The sequence below is a fragment of the Populus nigra genome, chromosome 11 (genome assembly GCF_951802175.1).
Source record: "Populus nigra chromosome 11, ddPopNigr1.1, whole genome shotgun sequence".
Classification (NCBI taxonomy): domain Eukaryota; kingdom Viridiplantae; phylum Streptophyta; class Magnoliopsida; order Malpighiales; family Salicaceae; genus Populus; species Populus nigra.
Window position 1 is genome coordinate 2,457,042 of NC_084862.1, and position 25,333 is coordinate 2,482,374.

General features: G+C 32.3%; 3 protein-coding genes across 5 annotated transcripts; 1 reads left to right on the plus strand and 2 right to left on the minus strand.

Annotated features, from left to right (window-relative positions):
- Positions 1-3,181: 3,181 nt before the first annotated feature.
- Positions 3,182-3,973, plus strand: LOC133668322 (uncharacterized). Its single transcript, XM_062088103.1, has one exon. It carries the CDS (start codon positions 3,217-3,219, stop codon positions 3,802-3,804), a length of 588 nt encoding a protein of 195 aa, XP_061944087.1. The 5' UTR covers positions 3,182-3,216; the 3' UTR covers positions 3,805-3,973.
- A 2,655-nt stretch (positions 3,974-6,628) lies between these two features.
- Positions 6,629-10,821, minus strand: LOC133668229 (uncharacterized). Of its 2 annotated transcripts, XM_062087999.1 has the most exons (7): positions 10,132-10,817; positions 8,262-8,333; positions 8,087-8,154; positions 7,546-7,684; positions 7,373-7,456; positions 7,149-7,244; positions 6,629-7,065 (listed from the first exon to the last, which is right to left on the minus strand). In XM_062087999.1, the coding sequence occupies exons 1-7, from the start codon at positions 10,414-10,416 to the stop codon at positions 7,060-7,062; spliced, it is 750 nt and encodes a 249-aa protein (XP_061943983.1). In that variant the 5' UTR covers positions 10,417-10,817; the 3' UTR covers positions 6,629-7,059. The 2 variants fall into 2 exon arrangements, with proteins under 2 accessions (XP_061943983.1, XP_061943982.1); XM_062087998.1 differs by lacking the exon at positions 6,629-7,065 and having other exon boundaries at positions 7,137-7,244; positions 10,132-10,821.
- A 7,886-nt stretch (positions 10,822-18,707) lies between these two features.
- LOC133668403 (transcriptional regulator DEF1-like) lies at positions 18,708-23,644 on the minus strand. Of its 2 annotated transcripts, none has more exons than XM_062088217.1 (3): positions 23,340-23,644; positions 21,646-21,942; positions 18,708-20,152 (listed from the first exon to the last, which is right to left on the minus strand). In XM_062088217.1, exons 1-3 carry the CDS (start codon positions 23,496-23,498, stop codon positions 19,004-19,006), a joined length of 1,605 nt encoding a protein of 534 aa, XP_061944201.1. In that variant the 5' UTR covers positions 23,499-23,644; the 3' UTR covers positions 18,708-19,003. The 2 variants fall into 2 exon arrangements, with proteins under 2 accessions (XP_061944201.1, XP_061944202.1); XM_062088218.1 differs by having other exon boundaries at positions 21,646-21,939; positions 23,340-23,643.
- Between the last annotated feature and the right edge of the window lie 1,689 nt (positions 23,645-25,333).

The window sequence follows — 25,333 nt, forward strand, 5'->3', positions numbered from 1 at the left end:
TCTTCTCCTTCCATATTTCATGACAAGATTAGCGGAAAGAGTGGGATGATGCTCTTGTTTTGTCGGTAAATTATTTGATAAATGTTTTGAAATTGTTTGTATTCTTGTTGGATACGTACATTTGTCAATTAAAATTAAGTCACTATCTCATTTGAAGAAAGTTCCGTCGATCTTAGCTTGCTTTATTGTCCCTTTATTTTCATCATTATCATGTTATATTACAATCACTAAAATGAATTTTCATTGTTTAATTTAAACTAAGCTAGTTTGCCTAGAATAAAACAAAGTATAAATATTCCTACTTGACAAAGTCTTAGCAAAATGGGGCCATGATTAATATATATATATTTTTTTTTTCTAGGCCACAAGACTAGAGGCTACAAGTTTCAAGTTGGCCCAAACGAATCTCTATGAGGTAATGGAAGTTAGTTGTGGCTTGAATTTACACCGAAATCAATGAGCCCAACCACATGTAATTATAGAGATGGTTACCGTCTTGAAAAAACAAAAAAAAGGTAAAGATAATAAAGGGGACAACTTCTCTTATACCTTTTATTTTAAAAAGATATAAATTTATTTTTGATGAGTTTTAAAATTTCATATGTTTAAAAATAAAACTCATATCTTAGATAATTGATTGATCTTTTAATTCAAGTTACATGATTCATTATTTATAATCAAAGTATCTGGTGACTTAATATAAAAAACCTAGAGGGTCAGTAAGTGATAACAGGTGACGTATGGTAAGGTAGATGACCAATAATTATGGTAGTGTCTAGTAAGCCGGGTAAAGGTAGTTGGTACTTATAAAATATCTCATTTGATGGATGTAGAGATTCTTCGATGGTAAAGTCAGTAACTTTGTAGAGAGAGAAAGTGTAATAATATTTTAGAAAAATAGACTCTGAAAATATGCATACTAAAATATTGAGAATACAGAGATTGTGAACATTTAATTTGAATTATTCACGGTGTATTTATAGGCCATAAATCTTATCTTTTTGCGGAGAGGAGAGACTGGAGTATAATTTCACCCTTATGATATTTTGAGTTGTATTCTAATCAAAATAATATGTATTGGATCAGTATAAAATACCGAGAGACCCACGTGGGGCCCAAGAAAAATTCTCTGGCAAGTGTTGGGCTTGGGCAAGGCATCCGAGCCTATTAGAGGTGAAAATGGGTCTAGATGTGTTGCTTGGATCCAAACACGTTGAGCTCGAGCGTAACAACCTGATCCCATTAGAAGTGAATGTGGGTTTAAGCGTGCTGCCTAGACTCGTGTGTATGCCCTGCATGGTATACACTGGGTGTACGTCTATGCACTAGGCACTCATATGCCCATGCAGGGAGCATGGGCTCGGGCTACTTGCTCCTTTAGGTCAGCAAGGCCATCGTTGTTATCCAGACTCATTTTTGTGGAAATATAGTCCTTAGAGAGTCAATTATTCAATACTCTTTTGGACAAGGGAGAACTTCTCCACTGATAGGGGTTTTAGTCATTCTCTTGGGTAAACTCATGTATATATTTTCTCTTAGTTATTTATCTATTGGAATCTTGGGAGTCCGATGAGTTTGATATGGAACGATGATTATGATAATTGGTGTCTATCTCACGGTAGCTATGTGGAAAATATTTAGAGTAGAGGTTTTGTACATGAGTATCGCAATAGCACGAGCAACCCCTTAAGGAACTTCCAAGATTGTCATTATATTTAGTCTCCCTTGAGTAATGTATTTATCTACAGGCGTTTGATACGACCAATGATTATGGTGCTTTCTAGATCCAAGCTATATATATACAAGAACGTTTGTATATATAAAAGAGCAATGACAAGATACCCTAATCAATGTAAAGATTTCCAATGCTGATGTGAAATAGATACAACTATAAGAACTATGCAGGTTGATATTACTAAAATATCGGACGTTTGTATCTAATTTGGTTTGAGTGGATTGTTCAATACGAGTCCGTAGGATTTCTGTCACACTAAGAATTTATTGAATTGATAACTTTGATTTTTTTTAATGGAAATTATAATGCCAAGAAAATAGGTAAAATCAAGTTTAATTTTTTAGTGTTTTATAAAAAGGTAAGAAAATAGGTAAGAGCCCACCACAAGGATTTAAACGAATTGTGTCTATTTTGTTCACAGCTGTGATTCATGATGCGTTTGTTTTTCAGAGTAAAAATGCTTTAAAAAAATTAAAATTTAACATTTTTTTATTTTAAATTAAATATTTTTGTGTTTTTAAATTGTTTTAATATATTAATATAAAAAAATTAAAAAATATTATTTTGATAAATTTTCAAGTAAAAAATACTTTAAAAAACAACCGTTCCTATAATATTAAATAAACACTTATTTTTTGAGGATTAATGAAAAATAAAGTTATTATCGTGAAATATTTTTATTAAACAATATTTTTTCTCTCTGGATAGTAGCTCAATCAAATTTATATAGAGTTTGATTGAGATGATTAAATCATTAAAAAGTTAATAAAGTTGAACGAATTTAACCAAGTTAATATATTATGTGATTCAATTAAAAATAAAACTAAAAATGAATTGTTTTAGATTCTAGATTTTCAAAATTAATCCGTAAGACTATGTTTTTTTTTCTCCACAAATTCGGTATGTTGTTATATGACACGACTGTTTCTTTCAAAACAGTTCTCATAGAATATAATACGGCGGGTCGTTTTAAGATTTGTATGTTGTGTGAGATATTGAAGTAAATTAATAATAATTAATATAACAGTCATTTGTAGAATTGTTTTCTGTAGCTAAATGTTTAAATTTTATCAGCAATGTGTTTATTTTGGACAATAAAAAATCTGTAAAAAAACAGATGAATTGTGGTATAGGGAAGCTAAGTTTTCTTCAATAATGGTGTTAATTATCCTAATTTGGAAGTAAAAATATTGGTGGATGTGTTGGAAAATAATAACTAGAATATAATAAAAATATATTAAAAAAATTAAAAAATCAAAACAGAGAAAACAAGTCCATCTGCCTAGCAACTCCACACAGAGAACATGAATATACGGGCATGGACAATTTGTTCCGGGCCTCCGATTTACGGGCCTCGAAGAGCTGTATGGCCCAATAACCAAGCTGGAGCCCAACACAAACAGCTGAAGCGGACCGCTCCTCATTATATACAGCATTAACGAACAAGCAGGGTTTTAGCAAATCCTTAAAACCCTAAAAAGATGAAGACGGTGACCGGCAAAATCACAGATTCAACACCGGTGTCAATCTCCAAAGCGGCTTCTATACTCTCCAAGTTCGTATCCTCTGAGAACGGCGCTTCCCAGGCCTTAAACGCTTACCTTCGTCGCGCCACCGCCGCTTTCGATGAGCTGTCACGGCTTCACTCAAAATCCGATCGACGGAAACACAAAAAGGATTCATCTTTGATTCGGAGTGTGGAGGCGAGTCAATCCGAGTTAGTGAATAATAGTGAGCAGATGGTGAAGAAGGAGGTTAAGGAAGAGGGTAGTGTGGGAGATGAGGAGATAGAGAGTAAGAAGGAAAAGAAGAGGAAGAGGAAGGGTGATTTGGCAGAGCAAACTGAGAAGAGCAATGGGATAAAGAAGGAAAAGGCAGAGGTTGAGGAGAATGGGAGTGTGGTGGACAAAATTGAAATTAGAGAAGAAGAGGAAAAGAAGAAGAGGAAGAGGAAGAGGAAGAGTGGAGAGGTAGAGGTAAAGGAGGAGAGGGAGGAGGAAGAGAGGGATGGATTGGAGGAGGAGGGCCAAAGGAAGAAGAGGAGGAGGAAACAAGTGGATGATAATTGAGTGAAAAAGGAGGTTACTTCTTGTAATCGGATAATTGGGTATTTCAATTGTTGTTGGGAATGAAATTTACTGCTTTTCAAATATGTTTATGTGCTTTGAAATTTACATGTTCAGCTTAGATTGTTTTGTTCTTTGAACTTTATAGATTGCTTGAGAAATTTTGGTCGCAGTAGTTGTTATTTGTAAAGCAGAAACCAGAATGCTGACTGCTGATCATCATACAGTTTGTTAAAAGCAGACTCTATATAATTCTAAAACTAGCCAGGTTTGGTGCTGCGGGTCTTCTTGGGCAGGTTTGGCCTGACCCTGACAGCAGTGGCTACTAACTTAAACTTGGCTGGTCAACTCAGTGAACCTGCCAATGTGCTGTCTTTGCCTGCATGGGCTGTACACGTTTCCTGTCTAGTTGAGTGGTGAGCTTTCCTCTTTATTTTTCAAAACAAACCAGTTCTCGTGGCTCTGTTCCTGCGTTCTTATGATTATTATTGCTTTGCTTTTGGATTTTTCTGGCAATCTAACTTAAGACTTTTTATTCTTTTGTTAAGTTTTGAGTTGATTATATTGGATTATCGTTATAAGGAAATTGAATAATTTAGCTAACTACTAGATGCATTAGCCTTCATTTGCTTGATTTATGTTTAGTTGCTGGGACAAAATGAGGAGAAAAAACTAAAGTTTAGTGCTTTCTTGAAAACACAGTAAAATTCTGCACAACTTTGTTTCAATGGTGTTTGCTTGCCTGGGGAATGGCGAGTTATTCCTTCAATGTATTGCAATGGTTTTGCGATTCTTGTGTTTGGATACGTTGGTATGTTTTAAAAGTGATGAAGCAATGAAGGCTGTTTTTATGAAAGTCCACATTTTGTTGTCTTCAAACCATGTTGTCAATTTCATATATTTTATACTAATTTACAAAATAAAATAAAACAAAATAATTTTCATTTTATTTCAAATCTCCATCTATTCCGTATTTTTCAGTTACATTTCGGTCAAAATGTTCGAGTTTCATTTCACATGTTCCGTTCCGGTCTTGAAAAATTATTGAATCAAACTTAACCTGGTTTAATTTAATTAATTAAACCATCCAAGTATAAAAAGCTATTTTTCATTACTATTTTCAATAACAATGATATTAATAATAATATTGAAAATTATTATTACTATTTTCATTAATAATAATATTAATTTTTTAAAATTAGATTTATCACTAATATATATAGTTTATATTCATGTTGTTTTTTTCAAGTTTATACTTTGTAGGAATTTGAGCAAAATAAAAGATGATTTAGATCCTATTAGCCTTGATAACATTGACTTAACTTTATATTTAAAATATTTATGTTAAAATATTTTACTTTCATAATATTTTGTTTAAGTTAAATTACTTTAAGTTAAATATCTATTTAATCTTGACTATTTAGAAATATTTTAAAATTTAAAATTATATTTGTTTTATATTATCTTTGAATTGCATACTTCATAATTAATTTATATTAAATTTAAATTATATTTGTTAAATATATATATTACAACCTCAAAATAACATGTTTAAACATTCAAGAACTAAAATATTTCATTCTAATTTAAAAAATAAAACACCTAACAAAATATATTTGATAACCTTGCTTCAAAGAATGGATTACTTTACTATGTCCTTGTGGCTTGTAAGATTTCAATAATTGAAATGCAGTTGTGCTGAGCTGCTGATTTGAAGGCTCCAATTTACAGATTAGAACAAAAAACATTATCCACTGCAGCAAGCTGGTCCGATTGCCTGATTTTATAAAATCCACCAAGGCTCCCCGAGGCGATTTGAGACTGACTGCTTGATTGTGATTATATATCGATTTACTGGAGGTTTTATCGGCAACTCCAATGGCACTTATGCGATGATCTAGAGGTAGTATTTTTGTGCAGATGTTAGAATGTTTTTTAAAAGTATATATATTTTTTTATTTTTTACATTATATATTAGAGTTATTAAAAAATATTAATTTAATGTTTTTTCAAACCAATCATATTAAAAAAAAACAATTCCAAACACAAATAAACAAAGTCAATTAAGATAAATTAGCCTGTTTAAGAGTATAATTATAGTTGTTTTCAAAGTGTTTTTTCATGCTAAAATATATTAAAATAATATTTTTTTATTTTTTAAAAATTATTTTAATATTATCATATTAAAATGATTCAAAAAATATAAAAAAATTAATTTTTAACAAAAAAATTAAAATTTTTAAAAACACGGGTTGTCCAATGTTTCTCAACATGCTGAAAAAATAAGTGAAAACTCAACGACAACCTCCAATTTTATAGATTATTATCTTGTATGGTTTTTAGACTAAAAAACAATGTCACGATAGGGAAAAGAATCGATTTTTCAGTATAATGCAAAATAGAGGTGAGAGAGTATGGTTATGTAATTATCACTTTGCTCTTTATATATTTTTGAAATAAAAAGGAAAAAGCAGAAATGATTATCGTAGAAAATTAATGTTTTGCATTGCGTTTTCATAATTTTTTTTTCCAATGATTTTAATATATTAATATGAAAAATAAAAATCTAAAATATTTCTAGATGAAAAAATATTTTTTAAAAATACACCAAAACCCACTCAAATGGAGCGGATCCAAAGAACAACATTTGTTTTAAGAGGAGAAAAAAACAGGGTGGTGTGGACAATCTTGCTTCTGATGAGAACAAGGTCTCCCATTATACGAGCAAGAACAGGCATAGCAAACTAGGCTGCCAATGCGGCGAGAGCACTTGAGTGCTGAACCTCGTCATGTTGATGCTTCCTGGGACCAGGCGTGGTGGATTAGATTTAGCTTAATGGCCAAGACTGTTCATGGCCAGTTAATCATGCCATCCAACCAGGTGTTTTTCCAAAGAAACCAAGCATTGAGCATGATGTAATCGACATCATCCTCTTCTAGACATGTGTAATCATTTCTTGCACAAACCACTCTTAAGCTACTAATCAATGCATCCCATGATATCCAACAGGATGCTTTGTTGCCTCTAACACAAGAAATATAATGACTAATGAACTCGTTTTTTTCACATTTACATCTTCTTTTGAGTTCTTAGGTAGCTTGGGTAAACCCTAATACTTAAAATGCCTTTCCAGTGCTGTTCTTTTCAACCATTTTGGTAGCTGTTACTTTAAATACAACATGGCAAATTGCCATGGGCAAAAGAGCTTGCCCGTCAGAGGCAAGAAGAGACGCAAAAGCACAAAAACCATGCCTCTCTTAACCCTGTGTCAGAAAAAACAAAGAATAAATTAAACACATCAGCAGATGAATAGCAAACCAGGTAGAGTAAATGATCAAAGATATACATGTCTCCTCCTTCGGCTTTGCGCAATGTACCAAGTGCGGGCCATCACATAGCATGGCAAAAGAAATCCAGCGAATTGAAGAAGCGAAATCTGAAACTGAAAATGTGATATCTCTAAATTTAGCCATAAAACCACCTGATTTTTCAAGGATAGGGATGTTTGTGGAGTGCATAAACATGCATGTTCACAAGTGTATCCGACGTATTAAGGGCAGCATAACTTACACCGAAGAATGATGAGGTTTCTTGCACCATCCCTGAATCCCTTGTTACCATTAGAGCTTGGCGGAGTAGCAAGACTATAAGCAACTGCACATAATGTTGACCGAAATTAGCTTGAAAGCACATAAAAGAGCATCGATATACATAAGAATGTTGTTCAGAAACAGTTTGCTTACAATGAGAGCAACAGAACGAAGACAAGCAAGGCTGCTTGTATTAGTGACAGCATAATCCTCATACTCTGATTGCAGCAATTGATGTTCAAGAGCTAGAAGATGAGAATCATGCAGATCAATGTGGTGGCCCCACGCTTGCCTATTTGAGAAAGTAGAAACACGCACAAAAAAAAAACATTTAGAAGAGATTTTACTAGAATACATAATATCTTCTGAAAAGATGTTAAAAGCAAAACAAAAAAATGGAGAAAAAATGTGGAAGCTGCATCGGTATATAGAAACTCAAAGCATATTCTGCATAAAATTACAATAGAGCTCTATTCCTGATTACAACAGAGTTGGACCAAGTTACTTCCTCTTATGCAATCACAAACCAGTATTAGCCTAAGAAACTGGTATTTTGGAAGAGAGCTTCACACGGATTTGGCATTTTCTATAATGGTAGTATCTAGGTTTTCCTAGAAATATCCTATAATTCCCCCCTACTTTTCATTCTCTCTATCACATCTGCATGATGGAGAACCCAGTAGTCAGTTATTACCTTATATCAATCGCTATAACATCAGGATTGCTGCGGGCTGGTGGAAGGGAATAATTTGGTGAGAAAACCTGCCAACCAGAAAGCCCATTTTATTCAAAATCATGCATCACAAAAATACTTTCTGGAAATGTACCTAGCATACAAAACTGCAGCAATAGCTTGCAGAACCCCTTGCCTGATTGCAGATTTCACAGGTAATGTCACCTTTTTTGTTGCACCATCTCTGAATGCACTTTCTATGAGCAAACTGTAAGTGAAACTTATAAAAATCAGTGGAAATGGCATACATGGCAGCCAGCAAAGACTGCCAGAAACTATAGCAAACCATTCTTAGACCGTGCATTTGGGCATGGAATATCTTGAATGCCAAAGTTGATGATTAGCATAAGGGGAACTACACGCACATATTTAAAAGAGCAGCATTTACTAACAAGCACAAATAGGGATGCAGCCCATTTGCTAAAAATAAGAAAAAAAACAAACAGAATTCCATACTCTCAACCAGAGCAAGTTGCAATTTATCTAGAAATACAAGGCAACTCCTCTAGCCCAACACCTCTCTTATTTTTCCCCGGCATGCTAGCCAAAATACAGCTAGAGGACATAAGAAAAGAAAGCATCTTTAATCTAAAGTTTGATTATATACCCTTCCAAGCCAAAACCAGCCTTCAATTGGAAATCTTTATAAAGAAAGATACACATTATGAGCAACCAACATCTAGAAGCATAGTATAATATCAAAACTCCATCAAATCCAAAATGCTTCAACTCTATCAAATTCTATGCATTTGTGTTAATCCCACCAGGTGAAGAACTCTAAGATAAAATTCCATTTGGTCTTCTTACTGCTGATGAACGTGGAAAATGCCTTTACTTCCCCCTGGGTTGGTTTATTGCATACAAAAAGAAAAAAGGTAAACAGCAACTTTTATGAAATACGGGACTTGTGGCACAAAATAGGAAACTTGTTAGAAAACCTATTGAAAAACAAGGAACTTTCAACAAAACAATACGTGGTGACGGTGGATAAGATAACTGTTGTACAAATTGAAAAGTGCTAGTCCCTTGATAAATTCTTTCAAACCAAAAAATTAAGTCCTTTCACACAAATCTATTCAAGCTAATAAGGAAATTCAGGTAAAATACACCTTAATATTCACATTTTGTACAAAGAAAATATTCAGAATGTGTTTGTTTCTGCGTTCAAAAAACACTTTTGAGAATTTTTTATTTTTTTTTACTTCAAATTAAATTTTTTAAAATATTTTTTATTTAAAATACATTATTTTGATCCATTTCCAAGTTAAAATCACTTCAAGCAACCGCTACCAATAATCCCCAGTAACAACTGAAAACGTGAATAATTCTCAACTATATGAGCCGAATTACAAAACATGGACTTCGTTTAAAAGCTCTTTATCAGTTTATCACCAAAACATGTCTTCCCTGTTAATCAAACAGTGGTTTATAAAATCAAAACCCACACAAAAAGAGAAGGTCAACTGTACAACAAACACACACCAAAATATGGACAATCATTAAATGCACACACCCACCAGCACCTAAAATGTCCAATACACAATGGTACACCACAAGTAGCTGATAACATGCATGAAAAAACCCCAACTTTGAAACGCAAAACATAACCGATTCTCAAAGCATCATCATGTTCAGAAAATTGAAGTTCAAATTTGGAAACTAAAGCTATATACAACTCCCAGACAGGCAAGGACCTTGAGAGTTGTGATGAAAAACAAAGTGAAAGAAAAACCTCCATATCCAAGACGAGAGAGAGAGGGAGGGAGCGAGTTGAATGTAAAACTAAAAGACAATCAACAAAAATCTCAGAACCGAAGGAACCAACATCCCGAAAGCACACCATAAAACAGAAAGAACGCAACTTTAAGCTTAAAAAGAAGGAAAACAAGTAGAAAAATCCATTCAAAAAATCGAAATCCAGAAACATGTTAGCAAAAAAAAACAATTAAAACCCACTACCAAAAATAAAAAAAAATATTCAAAATTCAGAAGAGAAAAGTAAAGACCTTGAGGGTGCCATTACAAGAACAAGGAGCTTCCAAAGCAAGAACCTCATCTTCCTCTTGACATATCCTGCATTCAACCATCTCTACTTTCTTCAAAGAACATGAAGACCCTTCTTCGTTTCCTTTCACAGAACCAACACTCTCTTTCACATTACCATCCTTACTTGTTGCTTCAACTCCAACAACATCACTACCATTTCTTTCTCTTTCTCCATTATTAACTGGCTCAAAACAACTCGAGGCCACTATGATTCTGTCTACACACACCATCAAATCATCAACCATCTCTCCCCACCCCCCTGTCCCTCTCTCTATAATGTGAAAGATGTTTTTATACTTTCTCTCTCTAGTTCTTCTTGGCTCGTGTCGCTCTCTCTCTCTCTCTCGAAGTGGAGGAAGATGGCAGGAGAGAGGGGGAGTGGGAGAGTGGGGCTTTCAAAAGGTGAAGGTGGGTGCGCGGAATTTACGAAATGGACCTCGTCTCTAATGTTTGGCTGGACTTGAGTGGACTTGGTCGTAGAGTTTACTTACATTTTCGCCAGAAATTTTTTGCTAGTGCTCGCCTGACATGGAAGTACGTCACTGATCTTGACTGAAAGTACAATATAAACAATTCTTTAAGGGGTAATATTAAAATATCTTCCAAGATTACAGCTTAACAAACACTAAACATCCATAAAAAAGAACAAGAAAAAACCCAGGACAAATTTCTTATTCTGATTATGATAAATTATTATTTTATTAAATTGTTTAGGGATAGTTTATATCATAAGAAATTGCCTTTTGCGTTGATCGAATTCTACTGGATGTTTGACTGGTTGTAAACATCAATTGAAGCTTTGAGTGTTCAATTTTGTGTTTTTCCCTTTAACGAGCATGAGAGAGGTCGACTGAATGAGTGCTGATCAATGAACAATGAAATATTGCCTCAATAATTAGTTGTTAATAGCAACATTTAATCACATTAGACTGACCGTTGCTTAACATTTGATTAATAAGTGCGACCCAATGCAGTAAAAACAACCAAAAACGTTAAGAAAACACTTTAAATCTACCATTTTGTTTTTATTATATTATTTTTTTTATTTTTAGATATTTTTTTAAAGTATTTTTATCAATTTAATTTAAAGGAGCGGCAAGCATGCGTGGAGGAGTGTGCATGCATGCCAAAGGAACGTTGACGACATGTTTTTAATAAAAAAAACCCTATGATCTGTTTGATCACAAGAATTCTCAAATCAATTTATAATTTTCTATTGGGTTTTCAATCTCTCTCCAAGGAATATATTTTTATCCATGGTTTTGGCCTCTTGCGCTTTACACTAATCTAAATTTGTAAGATATTTCTTTCCCGAATATGTTTTTTGTTTTGTTTTTGGTGCGTGACAGTATATAATTCAATAACATGTTTAGAAACTTAATTGAATTCAATTATAAAATTATAATAAAATCTAATGCTTAGAATCCTTTTAAATTTTAAGAATTGAATTCCATTTAAAATTCAATATTTAAAAATACCACAAAAAAAAATAAATCAACCCTTTTGATTTGCAAATCCAAAGATATGAAATTTAATATTAAAACTAACATTTTCAAAATGCCCATCTACCCTTTTTTATATAAGAAATCTTTGAAAAAAATAAAATAAAAATAACAAGGGTAATATTTGAAACAAAATGAATTGAATTTTATTTTTTTCAAATATTTAAATTTAACTTATTTATAAATTGAATTCAAATCAAATATTATAATAAAATTCAATTCATTTTGTTTCCAATATTACCCTTGTTATTAATTGATTCCAAAATAATAAAATTCATAGTAAATCCTTTTGTTTCCAATATTATAATAAAATTCAATTCATAGTAAAAAATTAATTCTAAAATAATTATTAATTTATCAAATCCGTTTTGGTAAATGACAAATAGCATACCAAAACCAAGACTAAGGTATGTTTTGAGGGGAATTAGTGAAAAAGAAAAAGAAAAAAGACGATGCGATATCACGTGATATTTTATGCCTGAGAGTAACAAAAAGATCACAGGACAAAAGGGTAATTCTAATTTGGTAGCCATAGCAATTCAAGATATGATTGCTTGTAATTGCCTTCATATTGTTAGTTTATGTGGTTGCTGTACTTATTTTTTCCATTATCAATTTTGATTGAATCGTAAGTTATCATCTTAGAAATCTTTTGGGAATGCTGGTGTAAATTGTATTTTTAAAAAATTTAAATTTTTTTATTTTTTAAAATTTAATATAATTTTTATATTTTGGATTGTTTTGATATGCTAATGTCAAAAATAATTTTTTTAAAAATAAAAAAATATCATTGGCATGCATTTCGACACGAAAAATTATTTGAAAAGCAACCATTACCATACTGTCAAACATATTAATTAGGTTTAAATCCAAGAAACAATTTGATGAAATAAAATCATTGTAGATAGATACAATATTTCAATTGTAAATGATACATCTAAAAGGTATAACAAAAAACGCTTCCATATAAAAACACTTGACCTATGAATATCATGAAAAATCCAATGAAAGTTTGATTACACCATAAAAAATAATTTTGTCCCATCATTATAATTGATTTCAAACCTGTCGGGTGTTTGATTCTCGAATATTGGATCTAGTTTTTTTTAAAATTTGATTTGATTAAACTCGAGTGATACGAGAAGTTAACCCATAAATATTTAAATAACTTAATTATTTTATTTTTAAAATAATATTAATTGATCTAGATTAACTTGTTAGATACATAAATTTATCTATCTAATTCGTGAATCAGATTTTAAATCGTGTCATGAATGAGATTGTGTTTCAAAACTATAAGTGAGACCTTTTATAATAATACCAAGTCTTGAGTAATGTTTAGTTAGTACCAGGAGATGTAAAATACATAGATAATTATAATTGAAATGATGTATCATTCTTGTTTTAAAAATAACATAAATTTACTTTAAAAATGCAAAGGAGATATTTATTTTTATATATTTTTTCTAACAAAATACATTTTTATTTTTTCTAAATTAATTTTTTTTATTATCAATCACTAACCATACACCACTTTAATTTAAAATTTTATCTTTTTTAAAAAAATGCACTGTTAAAAGTTAAAAAACTTGTTATTAACGCTTATTTTGACAGACTGTTTTGAGACACGTAGCGTATTTTAATGCACTCTAACGTTGGATGAATAACGATTGAATTCATATTTTTTATTTAAAAATATATTAAAATAATATTTTTAAATTTTTTATTTTTAATATTAACTTGTTAAAATTATTGAAAATATTAAAAAATATTAATTTGATATATTTTGAAAACAAATATATTTTCAAAATACACTAAAATACAGATGTAAATGCAATACAATAAAGTCTTTCAAACTATCATCAAACAGATAAAAAAAAAAGGTGGATGGTTTATACTTTATGTGGTTTAGCGTAAAGAATGCCTACATAACAAGCCATCTCTGTCAATGCAAACGAGCATCATCCAGGCAGGCAGCACTGCCATCATTTTATATAAAAAAAAAAACACGAAAACGAAAAGCCTTGACATGGATGTTTCACATTAAATTTCAACATGTTTTTTTTTTTATTAAAATTTCATTTTTTCATTTTAAATTATTTTTTTAAAATTTTTTAAATCGTTTTAATGTACTAATATCAAAAAAATTATTTTAATATATTTTCAAATAAAAATCATTTTAAAAAATAACAACTACACCTACATGAACCCTAAACCTTGCTGCAATTTGAACTTTAAGTTTTCGTAGCTTATACATTTCAAGTAATCGCTGCTGCTGCTGCTATTATTATTATTATTATTGAATATTAATTTCGTACTATTTATTAGGGGGAGTTATAGATGATTAAAGTGCTTAAAAGGCCCAACTCATTTTAATTACCGAGTTGATTAGTTATGTGCCTTTATGATTTCAAGGCTGTTTTATAATTTTGTTTCGGCCATTTAATTTTTCAATTCAAAAAATCGTTGCACGGATTGAGTTTTTATGGATCCAACTCTTCTTTTTTTTTTTTTTTTTGCGTGGGGTATTCAGGCCAGCTTGCGCGCACCACGACTATTCCCCACGGCCCACTGGACATCCTGCAAGCTCAGGAGCAGGTAAGACACCGCGGGGGTGACAGGCATGCACATAGAGGGTCGAACCCGGAACGGGAGCGGAACAAGTCACACGATTGATATAGTGGTGCAGCTTGTTATTACATCTGACCATGTTCATATGATAATTTTTTTTTTTTCATATGATAATTTCTCCTACATATGATAGTTTTTTTTTTCCCCACACAAGTGACCTTTTGATACTCTACGAATGATGGGCTTTTCAATTAAAAAAAAAAAACTAAAAATCATCAAGTTTTCAATTAACACTAGACTCCGTTGTATTGGAAATTGTAAATTTTAAATAAGTTTTTTTTCAAGACCCAACCAGTCTATAATTTAGATTTTAAATTTTAACCAGGTCATTGGATCAATTTTTTTTAATCAAAATAATATTAATTACAATTGAATTTTTGACTAGGTCTTACTAGATTAACTAACCAGGTTACACCGAGTTTTTCTTTTCTTTATTCTTTTAAACTTGACCTTATTCCAGTCTTGAGTCAATCAAGTTCTAAATCAACCCGCTTAGCTGACCGAATTTCCAAACTATGTTAGAAAAACAGTCCACAAACTTTTAGTACTTTTTGTCGATAAATAGGAATGACTTTCGAACATAGAAATTATGCTAGAACATAGAAATTACGCTATTTTGACTTTTCAATATAGCTTTTTGCTTATAGCAATAAAAATAAAAGATGAAAAAAACGTTTGTTTTTGTCTGTTTTCCATTTAACGCATCCATTGGAGATGCCCTAGGAGAAATGGTATTGTGATATTTTGTTTATTTTAGCACTTCCCACATGCCCTAAGAGATGATTAGAGCTCTATTCTGTATTTTACTGAGGTAGTTTGTTCTCGATTATCATGACATGATGAGAATTATATATGCAAAGATTTCTTTGAGATTTCACATTCCTATAATGTATAATGCTTTCATCAAACCAGACAACAGAGTTGATGGAATACAGAGCTGCAACTATCTCTGAAGAACAAGCTGCTCGTCTACAGGATAAAACTAACGTAGACGACAACCACTTACAGAAATTACACACTTCTACAAGTTACATAAACAGTTCCTGCAAGGCCATTGTTGGAGTGGACTTGCTCTGTAAGCATCTGTGACGCATCATCCTGAGAGAAATCATCAAGGCTATAATCCTGTTGATCATATGCAGGGAACGATCGCAGATGTGGACTTGCTCTGTAAGCATCAGTGACGGATCATCCTGAGAGAAATCATCAAGGCTATAATCCTGTTGATCATAAGCAGGGAAAGATTGCAGATGTGGTAGTATTTCAGGGTCTACCTGCAGAGAGAATCAAGAAATCAAGCATTAGGCTTTTATCAAAGATTGAAAAGTGCCCATGAGACTCCACGCTCGAGTCTGTACTGATCTTCTCGAGTTGTAAAATCAGCAAGATGGTAGACAGAAGTCTTTAGGCAATATGTTCCACCATTATCACGGGTTCATTTTTCAGTCTGTGCATTGATTTTCAAGATGACATTATTATTTTTGTTTTTTTGATGAGGAGACTTCTAAGACGATGATTATAACAAATTTAACCACCTACCTCATCTTTAATATTGACAATTATATCATTATAGGTTGAAAGATTTACTCTTATCACAAGTCATCCAGTTTTCAAAATCGGAACCTTCATCATATACTGGAGTGCTACATCCTTTTTCTTTCTGTAGTGTTTGTTTGTGCGGATGGATCGTGTGCTTTTGAAGTTTTTTTTATTGATTTTTAAATTGATTTTTTTCTGATATTTTTAGATTGTTTTGGTATTAAAAATAAAAAAATATTATTATTTTATTATATTTTTTTTAAAAAATAATCTTTACCAAACATAACAAGCTACGCGTCGTCGGCTCCACAGACAAACACCTCACAAGTTTCTTTTAAAAAAATAAAAAGAGAAAGACATGTTGTCTGCCTTTTATAAAAGAAAAATATTAGGAGTGTGAGTTGACCTAAACCAAAGCCACACGCCTGAGCATTTTTAATACTTTGACACACTAGACCAATTAGGCTTATGTGCTTGGCTAGCTTCCTTTTTTTAAAATAAAAAAAAAACCTTTGTTATTGAGTTTTTGATGATTTTTTTATTTTATTTTTTAAAAAAATTATTATTTAATATTAAGAATCAATTCCAACTAATTTTTTTATACATATAAAAAATGCCAACTCCTGTTTTCATTGGCCTGAGAAGTTGAAGAATTGAAGTAAGCCAAGCTTAATAACTGTATTTATCTCATTGATTTATTTTTACATTTTAAAAGTATTTTTTAAAATTATTAATTTATGTTTTATTTTTTATTTGCTTCAAATTAATTTTTTTGATGTTCTGATGTTAAAAATAATTTTTAAAAAATAAAAAAAATTATTTCGATGTATTTCTATGTGAAAAATACTTTAAAAACAACTACAACCATACTCCCAAACATATAAAGACATTTATTGAGATTTGAGGTCAGATAAATTATGAATAATACACAAATTGTCAAAACAAATTACCTATTAATCCATGCAAATCAACTCTTTTACAGTTGATTGTCAAAAAAATTACCTTATTTACATATGTGATGTTATTGAAATATTTATGACATTACTTCGATACAATTAGGTGCACCATCTATCTCATGACAGTGGAGCAATTTCTTTCTAATATGTATTCGGATTTAATTTAATGTTTTAATTGCAAGTTAATTTTAGAGTAAAATATACCATGTAGGCGTCGTTAATTTTTTAAAAGAATTAAAAAAAATTAAATTGAAATAAAATAACTTGTTAATATAATTCCTTCACTTTTTATTGATTTGACTTTTCTCCATGATGGGGTCCCTTGCATGGCTTGGACGTCAAATCCAACCATTTTGGAGATGGCTTTGGCTTGTCATAGACCGTTCAACCTAGCATTACCAACCACGACCTAGTTTATCCCTTTCTGAATTTGACATGTTACAAAAAAAAAAAAATTAAAAAAAATTCAAGTCATCATTATTTTATTTTTCTTTTTATAAATTTTTAAAATTACATCATGTTTTTATTAACTTTAATTAATCTAAGCTAACCAGCCATAAATTACCTGATTAGTTTAGCAAATTTTCTTTAAATCAAGTTTATAATCTAATTATATACTAATAAAAATAAACATGTACAGAAAAAGAATTGCATTAAATGTCAAGAAAAAAAATATTATACAAAGATGTGCAAAAAACATGCTTGTTAATATGTTGCCATCCTATTAAAAAAAAATAGGAATTGAATAATACCCTATCAAATGATATCCTAAGAACATTTTTAATTAATTCATTGATAAGAATCTCAGAGCGTGTTTGAAAGTGTGATTATGATTGTTTTTTAAAGTAATTTTTTCTCAGAAAAATATATCAATAATATTTTTTTTTATTTTTTAAAAATTATTTTTGAAATCAACATATCAAAATAATTTGAAAACTTCAAAAATATATTAATTCAAAGCAAAAAAAAATTAAATTTTTTTTCAGAAGCGCTTTCCAAACATATTATCAAATTACCTCTCAATCAAGAAATTTTGATTCAAAACTTGATCTTTTCAAGATAATGTTGGAATAAAAAATAAAAAAAAAATCTAAAGGTGTCGTTGTTTCATTTTTATTTAAAAACAATATTAAGATAATCATGTTTTAGATCAAAACATATCAATCTATCTAGTTTATAAAATACATACTTTGAGTGAATTTGTTTGAGTTTAATGATTTTTTTAAGAATAAACATATCATTTTATTCTATAACATTAAAAATAGACATTCACAAAAAAAATAACTAAACAAAATTAAAGATGTAATCAAAGAAAATTAATGCATTTAAATTTAAACCCTAAAGAGAAAAAATTCATAGTTATCGACCTGAGTTTAGATAAGTAAATATATGAATTGGTGTATTAACCTGGTTTCGTGTATCTCAAAACAACATTGTTTAAAAAAAGAAATAATAAAAACTAAAATGGCATCATTTTTTTTAATAAAATTTAAATATGCAGTCGGACCTAACTCAAGTCACAAGCTAATTTGGTGTCATCCCAGATTAATAAAAGGTAACTTAGTTTCTGGTAGATGAAGAGAAAGATTCAACACCCTAACTACAGATAATTCAGATCAAATATTTTATTTCGCAAATTTTGACTGCACACCATGCTGTTCTACTCAGACTTGAATCTAGACTAACCAATTCAGAATTTAAGTCCACATGGAATCGGACTGGAGTTTGTAATTTGTCAAGACTCAAAACTAAATCCATTTATTTCACGAGGATTCTACAGATTTGTATATCATATTTCATGGTCCATTGATGGCAACAACAAAAGGCCAGTTGAATGGGAAAACAATGGGGTAGAAGCATCCAAGTTCTAAACACTGAGTCAATGGAAGAACAGGGGATTCCAAGAAATTAAAAACAAAAAGCAATGAAAGGATTCATGCTTACAAACCCAAATTGCTCACAAGTTACATAGTAGTTAAAAGGCTCGCGGTGAAATTGGATCTCCCTTACTAAAAATCAGAGGGAAAGGTCCAACACACATGTAACAAGGAAGAACTACTGACATATAACATCATAGATACATGAAGACTCAATAACTATATACACAGCACTGGAGAACACCGTGCATTATAAATGCCTTTATTCAATTGAAAACGAGCAAACTGTCCCTGAAATTTAGGTTTAGAACATGGGTAATGGTGGCTTCAACCTGACCATCCTCCCCTCTGAGAACCCCCGGATGACTGCACATTCAACCTATCAAGCACAGCATTAAAATCCACAGGCTCACCACTCTCCTCCATCCTCTGAATCACGCTGGCAGCATGATCACCCCGGAAACCCATGCTTACCAATTTCTCGATCAAGTCACTGTAGGGATGGTTACGAAAAAAGTGTGAAGGGCTTGAATGGCGGGGCAGCATACCTGTGCCTGCAGCTGGCTGAGGAGGGTATCCACCCTGTGGGAAGTGAGATTGTTGAGGTGGATGGTGTGTTCTCCCACCTTCACCATCATAGACCATGTATGCACTTACTGGAGGCTGGCCTGGGTGAGGTCCAGCAGTTGCATATGCATCACTGTGCTGTCCTCCAAAAGTGCCCTTAATTTGCTGAGGTGAAGGTTGCCGTGGTTGCTGTGGAACAGCTGTTCTTCCAGCTCCATATCCATATGGCATGGTGTCAGCACGACTAGCTAAGGATTGAGGAACACCTGAATATGAAACTTGCATGGGCAAGCTGTTAGGCAGAGTTTCTTGTGGAGAGGGATTTGTTGGCTGACATGGTGGTTGGTAGGGAGTGTAAGCTGTTGTAGATGGAGGCTTGATCTGGGGCTGTGTCTGTTGAGGTGGTTGTACTTGCAAAGGTAACTGCTGGGGCCACTGTTGCTGATACTGAGGAAATTGCTGGCCTTGTAGCGTCTGGTTTACTTGTGGCTGTGCAGGCTGTGGTGCCACTCTAGAGACATCTTGCATTTGGGGTGTTCGGTACTGAGGATCAGAAGGTAGATATTGGTTCTGAGGGTGTTGGATCGGAGCTGCTGGAGTTGGTAATTGGGCAGGAGGCAAATAATAAGATTGCTGTTGAGTCACATTCTGAGGTGGGGCTTGAGAGAGTGGAGGCACAGGTGGTGCATGTTGCTGTGGTGCTACCTGGTGTGGTAGAGCAAGAGCCAATTGCTGGTTACGTATATCAGATGTGTTGTCAGTTGCTTTGGGATCAGAGGCAGCTGGTGGTGCTTTTTCCTCATTAGATTGGGACTGGCTTGATGAAGAGGGTTGCTGAAGCTTGGCTAATTCTTTCTGAGTCTCAGCAAGCTCTTGCTTATCTCTTAGGATCTGGACAGACCTGTGCACCTGCATCAAGCATCATAAAACAAGACATGCTCTAGTATCATACGGCCAGAAGAACATAAAATACTTGGAAGTCAAGACATGTAGTCGGCAAAAAGAAGTGATAAATGCATTTGTAATTATATTTTAATACTTTGAAAGTTTAAGAGAAAAGTAGAATTGCCTTCCCACATAAACCCATAATTCTTTTCTGCTGAGGCTCCAGACAGCACAAACAGAAAACATATAATACCCTGATATTACATTAGTACTAACATCACACCTACCCATTTAGCCTCCCTAATGTTATCTAGGTACTAATATCACTCAAATATGCATTTCACCTCATTCAATAATGGAATGAACATCATTAACTAATCTCGAAATAGTCTCTCTGAAGAGCTGTACCGATCCACATCTGCAAATGTGAAATGGATTGATACACATAAAGTTATGACATTCACATTTCTCTTTCTTCATTTGAAAGCTGCATTAGTTTCATAGGGTTAGTTAAAGTCCTAGAATATCCTAGTTTTTAATGACCTGCACAAATGAAATTTAAAGATGGAAAAGATTATCATTGCAGCCTGTAATTATGGTCTGATTACATTTAACTTTAAACTTTTTCCTTAGAATTGTTCCAAAGTTAATATGTTATATTTTATGATTTTATTTTTAATGCCAAAACGACTTTTCTAGCCCAAGCACTGGCACCTTCTCTCTTACTCTTTCAACCATCTGCCAGTGCCTCCCCCCATCTACCTCAATAACTCTTCTTGTAAATCCCCACCACTTGGAATGAAAAAATGGACTGGAAAATTGAGACCTAAAAGACAAATTAACAAGTTTTAAAATGGCATGCCTGTCCAGTACGTGTCATAAGACCAAAAGGTTGAAAATCTGGTAACCCTATGCACTTCCAAATGTCATTCAAAGACCAAGGGAAATGAACAAGATTACCATATGCAGATACTAAAAGGAAAAGGGTTTGAAAAACACATGTTTGTGAATGGAAAATTGAAACCTTAGAGAAATGAAACAGACATGTATCATGAATTCACAATACAGAGCTCAATACATGTAAAAGACAAAGATGAAAGCAGTATGGCCCACAATTTTAAGTGTCCCAATTAAATCCATCAATAATCTTTAAAGAATGCATCTAACACTTCTTGCTGGTAATGCCTAGACAATAATCAATAAATCTTAGCTCTAAAAGAAATGCAAGTGCATAAAAACTAAAAACCTTGACTTTTTGAAGTACTAAAGTTTGATGGGAAACAGCTTATCTAAGATCAGCTCATCAGGCATAGCCTTGGAAGTGAGTTCCTAGTGCATAACAAGCATAAAACAAATACTGTTAGGACATTATTATGGATCATAACCTCAACTATCCATTGTGATTTAGCTGTTTTGTCTAATTTTTCAAGGTTCAACTTTCTAGCATATATTTAGCCATCAAACACAACCACTTATGAATACATGATAGTGAAAACACAAAAGCAAAGTAAACTCACCTCTTGAATATGCTTCTCAAGAGATTTAAGTTTTAAATCTGCTTCTTCATTGTCACGAATAGAATCCGATCGCATATCTCCAATTGCTTTATCAAGGTTGTAGCAAGACAATTCCAACTGGGACAGTCGTGAACTGATACCCTCAAGAAAACGCATGATGTTGTCAGTATGTTTTTTCATGCCTTTCTCAACAGTAGAGACAACATCTGGACTGAAATGGAAAGAATCCTCTGGCTGGCTATAGGAACTAGCAGGATACACTGATGACCTTGTCATTTTGCTTTTGTGGAAATCCTGCTTGAAGTAGAAAATAGCAATTCTTCATAAGTGATGTGATAATAATTCGCTTATACTGATTGGATGTGAAAAATGCATTCCAGTTTGAGCATATAACTTGAGTTGAAAGTAAGAAACTATTGCAAAGATCTAAGAAAGCAATCTGAATTAGGCTCTCAATTCTCAAACTAGAAGGACTTCTCCCATCATGTACACCAGAAATATCAATTGGGTGCTTTCTTAGCAAACAAAGTACCAAAGAGAAAGGAAAAAAAAAAAAACTATCTAGTGGCTAGCGATTTTGTGGGTGCGCAAACAAGCTTTGCAGGAAAATTTTTAAAGTGCAGCCAGTTATCATCACCAAAAAATTTAAATTTGCAGAAAAGAAAGATATGTAAGATCTAAACAATTCAATTGATAGAACATCAGCTCCAGAGGACTCCTCTAAATTCTTTGTTTTCCAATGTCGCTAGTGTGCTATCCAAATTAGATACTTTGAGCTAATGAATAGCCAAGTAAACACAACCACACCCCTTCCCCTTATTGTCCTCATGAAAATCTTGGCATTTAAAAAGCAGTCAGATTGACTGTCATTTTAAAACACATTTTTTACTCCAAAGAAACTTCAAGGTGTTTGGTTCCAAAGTAACAAGGTCTCCTTGTGCTCAACAAGGATTGCCAACCAAAGCAAGCACGAGACTATGTGCAGCTAAATATCAAGGCCTAAAACTTCTTTTTCAATTTGCAGTAAAAACTCCAATACATAGCCTAAGGTTAGCATCCTTACAAATCATCTTATTTCATCTAAAACTCAACACCCTCACTACGCCAACTTCACACACTTATCTTAAGAAATGATATAAACAACGAAACTTGGCCAAAACTCAATTAAATTTCATATTCTATTTTGCAAAGCAAGGAAATCCCAATTCAACCAAACCCACAAAGTCTCTGATTTTTCAACAAAACCTGTAAACTATAATACCAATCTTTTGCTTTCCATAATCCACACATAGCAAAATTGTTAAAGAAGCTAAAATCAAGACTTTCACTAAAAAAATGAGGGCTCAACTGCCAAATGCCCCCCAAAAAACCCATTAATCATCCCAAAATTAGTCAGCAAAATTCATAACCAAATCCAACAATCTTCAACCCTGACTCCTAAAAACGTACAAAGAAATTTGAATATTTACAGCTAAAACAGTAAGAAAAAAAAATTAAAAATTTCATTTCAAAGTCAAGAATTCAACTCATGATCAAAAACCCACAAACAATCAGCACTAACCAAACCCCACCAAAAAAAAAAAACACAATCGAAACCCTAAATCCTCAAATTCCAAAAAAGGGGCAAACAAATTCAATAATCACACTTGACCCAAACCAAAAAGATCAAAGCTTTATCAAACCAAAACAGCTACCTTGCTCGAATTGGACACGATCACAGGATCCGAATGAGACCCATTTGATGAATCTTGATTGTTGGGACCGTAATCTTCATAAGAGCAGAGAATGTCATCGGTCCCAAAATCGAATCCCTTTGAACCCGAGTTCGCCCGACCCGATGACCCAGATGCCATTTTGGGAAGTGGAAAATTGAAATTATAGAGATTGAAGCGAAAGAGAGATGGGTTTTCAAAGGCTTTTTGGAGAGAGAAATGTGGGGATTTTTGAAGAGGATAATACAGAGAAAATTCAGCTGGGCTTGCGTGATTGAAATTATGGCAGAAATTATTTTTATATATATTTTTAATTTTTAAATATATTAAAAAAAATATTTTTTATTTTTAATATTAAAAAATAAAAACACAAAAAAAAATATTTAAAAAAATATTTTTCTTTTCTGAAAAGCATCATTCAACTGCACAATTTAATACTACTTTCTATGTAAGTTTTGTTTTTTTTTTTGTCTAGTTGTATTTGTATGGTAGTTGAGATGACATTGTTAAGAGATTTCTTTTTATTTTAGTGCATAAACCACAAATTCTTTCAATTGTGTCATAAATTATTAATTTTGACAACACAATTGTGCGAGTTAGGTGGATGACATAGTTAATATTTACGGTGGAGTAGTAATCGTTTTTTAAAGTATTTTTTATTTAAAAATATATTAAAAATTATTTTTTTATTTTTTAAAATTTATTTTTAACATCAATACATTAAAATAATCTAAATATATAAAAAAATTAATTAAAAAACAATTTTAAATGTTTTTAAAAATATAGTATCACCGCAAAAACAAACTATTTTTATAGACACCCTCATAATTATCAGATCTGCATTGAGACCCGATCTAGACTAAGATTTGGATTTCAAATTTATTAGGTCAAATTTTAAATAAAATTATTTTCAATAAAAATTTAAAATAAATTATTAACAATATCAATTTTTCAAATTAATTCAAGATAAAACTTGATGCAGCATAGATAGATTTTAGATATATGTGTTATTTGATCAATTCACTAATCTAGGTTAAGTTAGATAATGTTTCGAATATGCTATTGATGATTCGAAAATCAATTCATCTTTTACCTAAACAAATTAAAGTATTAGAGAGTACCAAACCCTTATAAAAGCTTGTTTTTGCAGGTGTTGTAACCCTTCAAAAATCTCCCCTTCTCCTCCTTCTCCTCTCCAAGCTTTCTCTATTGATCTTGTCCAAATAGAACCCCACCATTGTTATGATAGTTGTCCATTATCTCTTCATGATTTGAATCAGATAGAGATCACAAGGAGCTGAAAAAAAGGTTGCATGATGAGCATGCTAGCTCATGAAAATGTCCATCTTCTGTCCCTGCATACCTGAAGAAGCTTATGCTGAATCATATTGTGAAACATGGACACTGCTTTTGGATGATAATGTCACAATATAGAACCAGGATTGTCCTCGATTTGGATTTTTTCAAACGAGAAGCAGATTAGGATCCAATTATGACGACTCTTTAATTCCCATTAAAGAAACATGATATCTTGTGTTTCATGAAGTCTACAAGCCAGTTTCCTAGAAAGTTATTCATTTACTGTGTGCCCCTCATTTGCATCACCTTCCACAGAATTCTCATGATGATGCAAACCAAACATGAATACAAGCTAATAAGATAAGAAGTTCTCCATTTTTATTGAAAAACAGAGTTGTTTACTTATCTTCTTTCTCTATTGAAAGTAATCCAGAAGTAATAGATCTGTCCAGATAACTCGTCCCTGTCACAAACCATCTGTATTTCCCGTTCTGTGAGTTGTGCTTGGTTGCCTTACTAGAAAAACAGATTCATCAGATTTCCAGTCAAATTAGTAGAAAAACATATTCAAAAACAGATTCATCAGATTTCCAGTCAAATTACTAGAAAAACAGATTCTTAAAATAGCAAATTCCGTGACCCCATGTCAAGTCAATTGCTACTGACCAATTTATCAG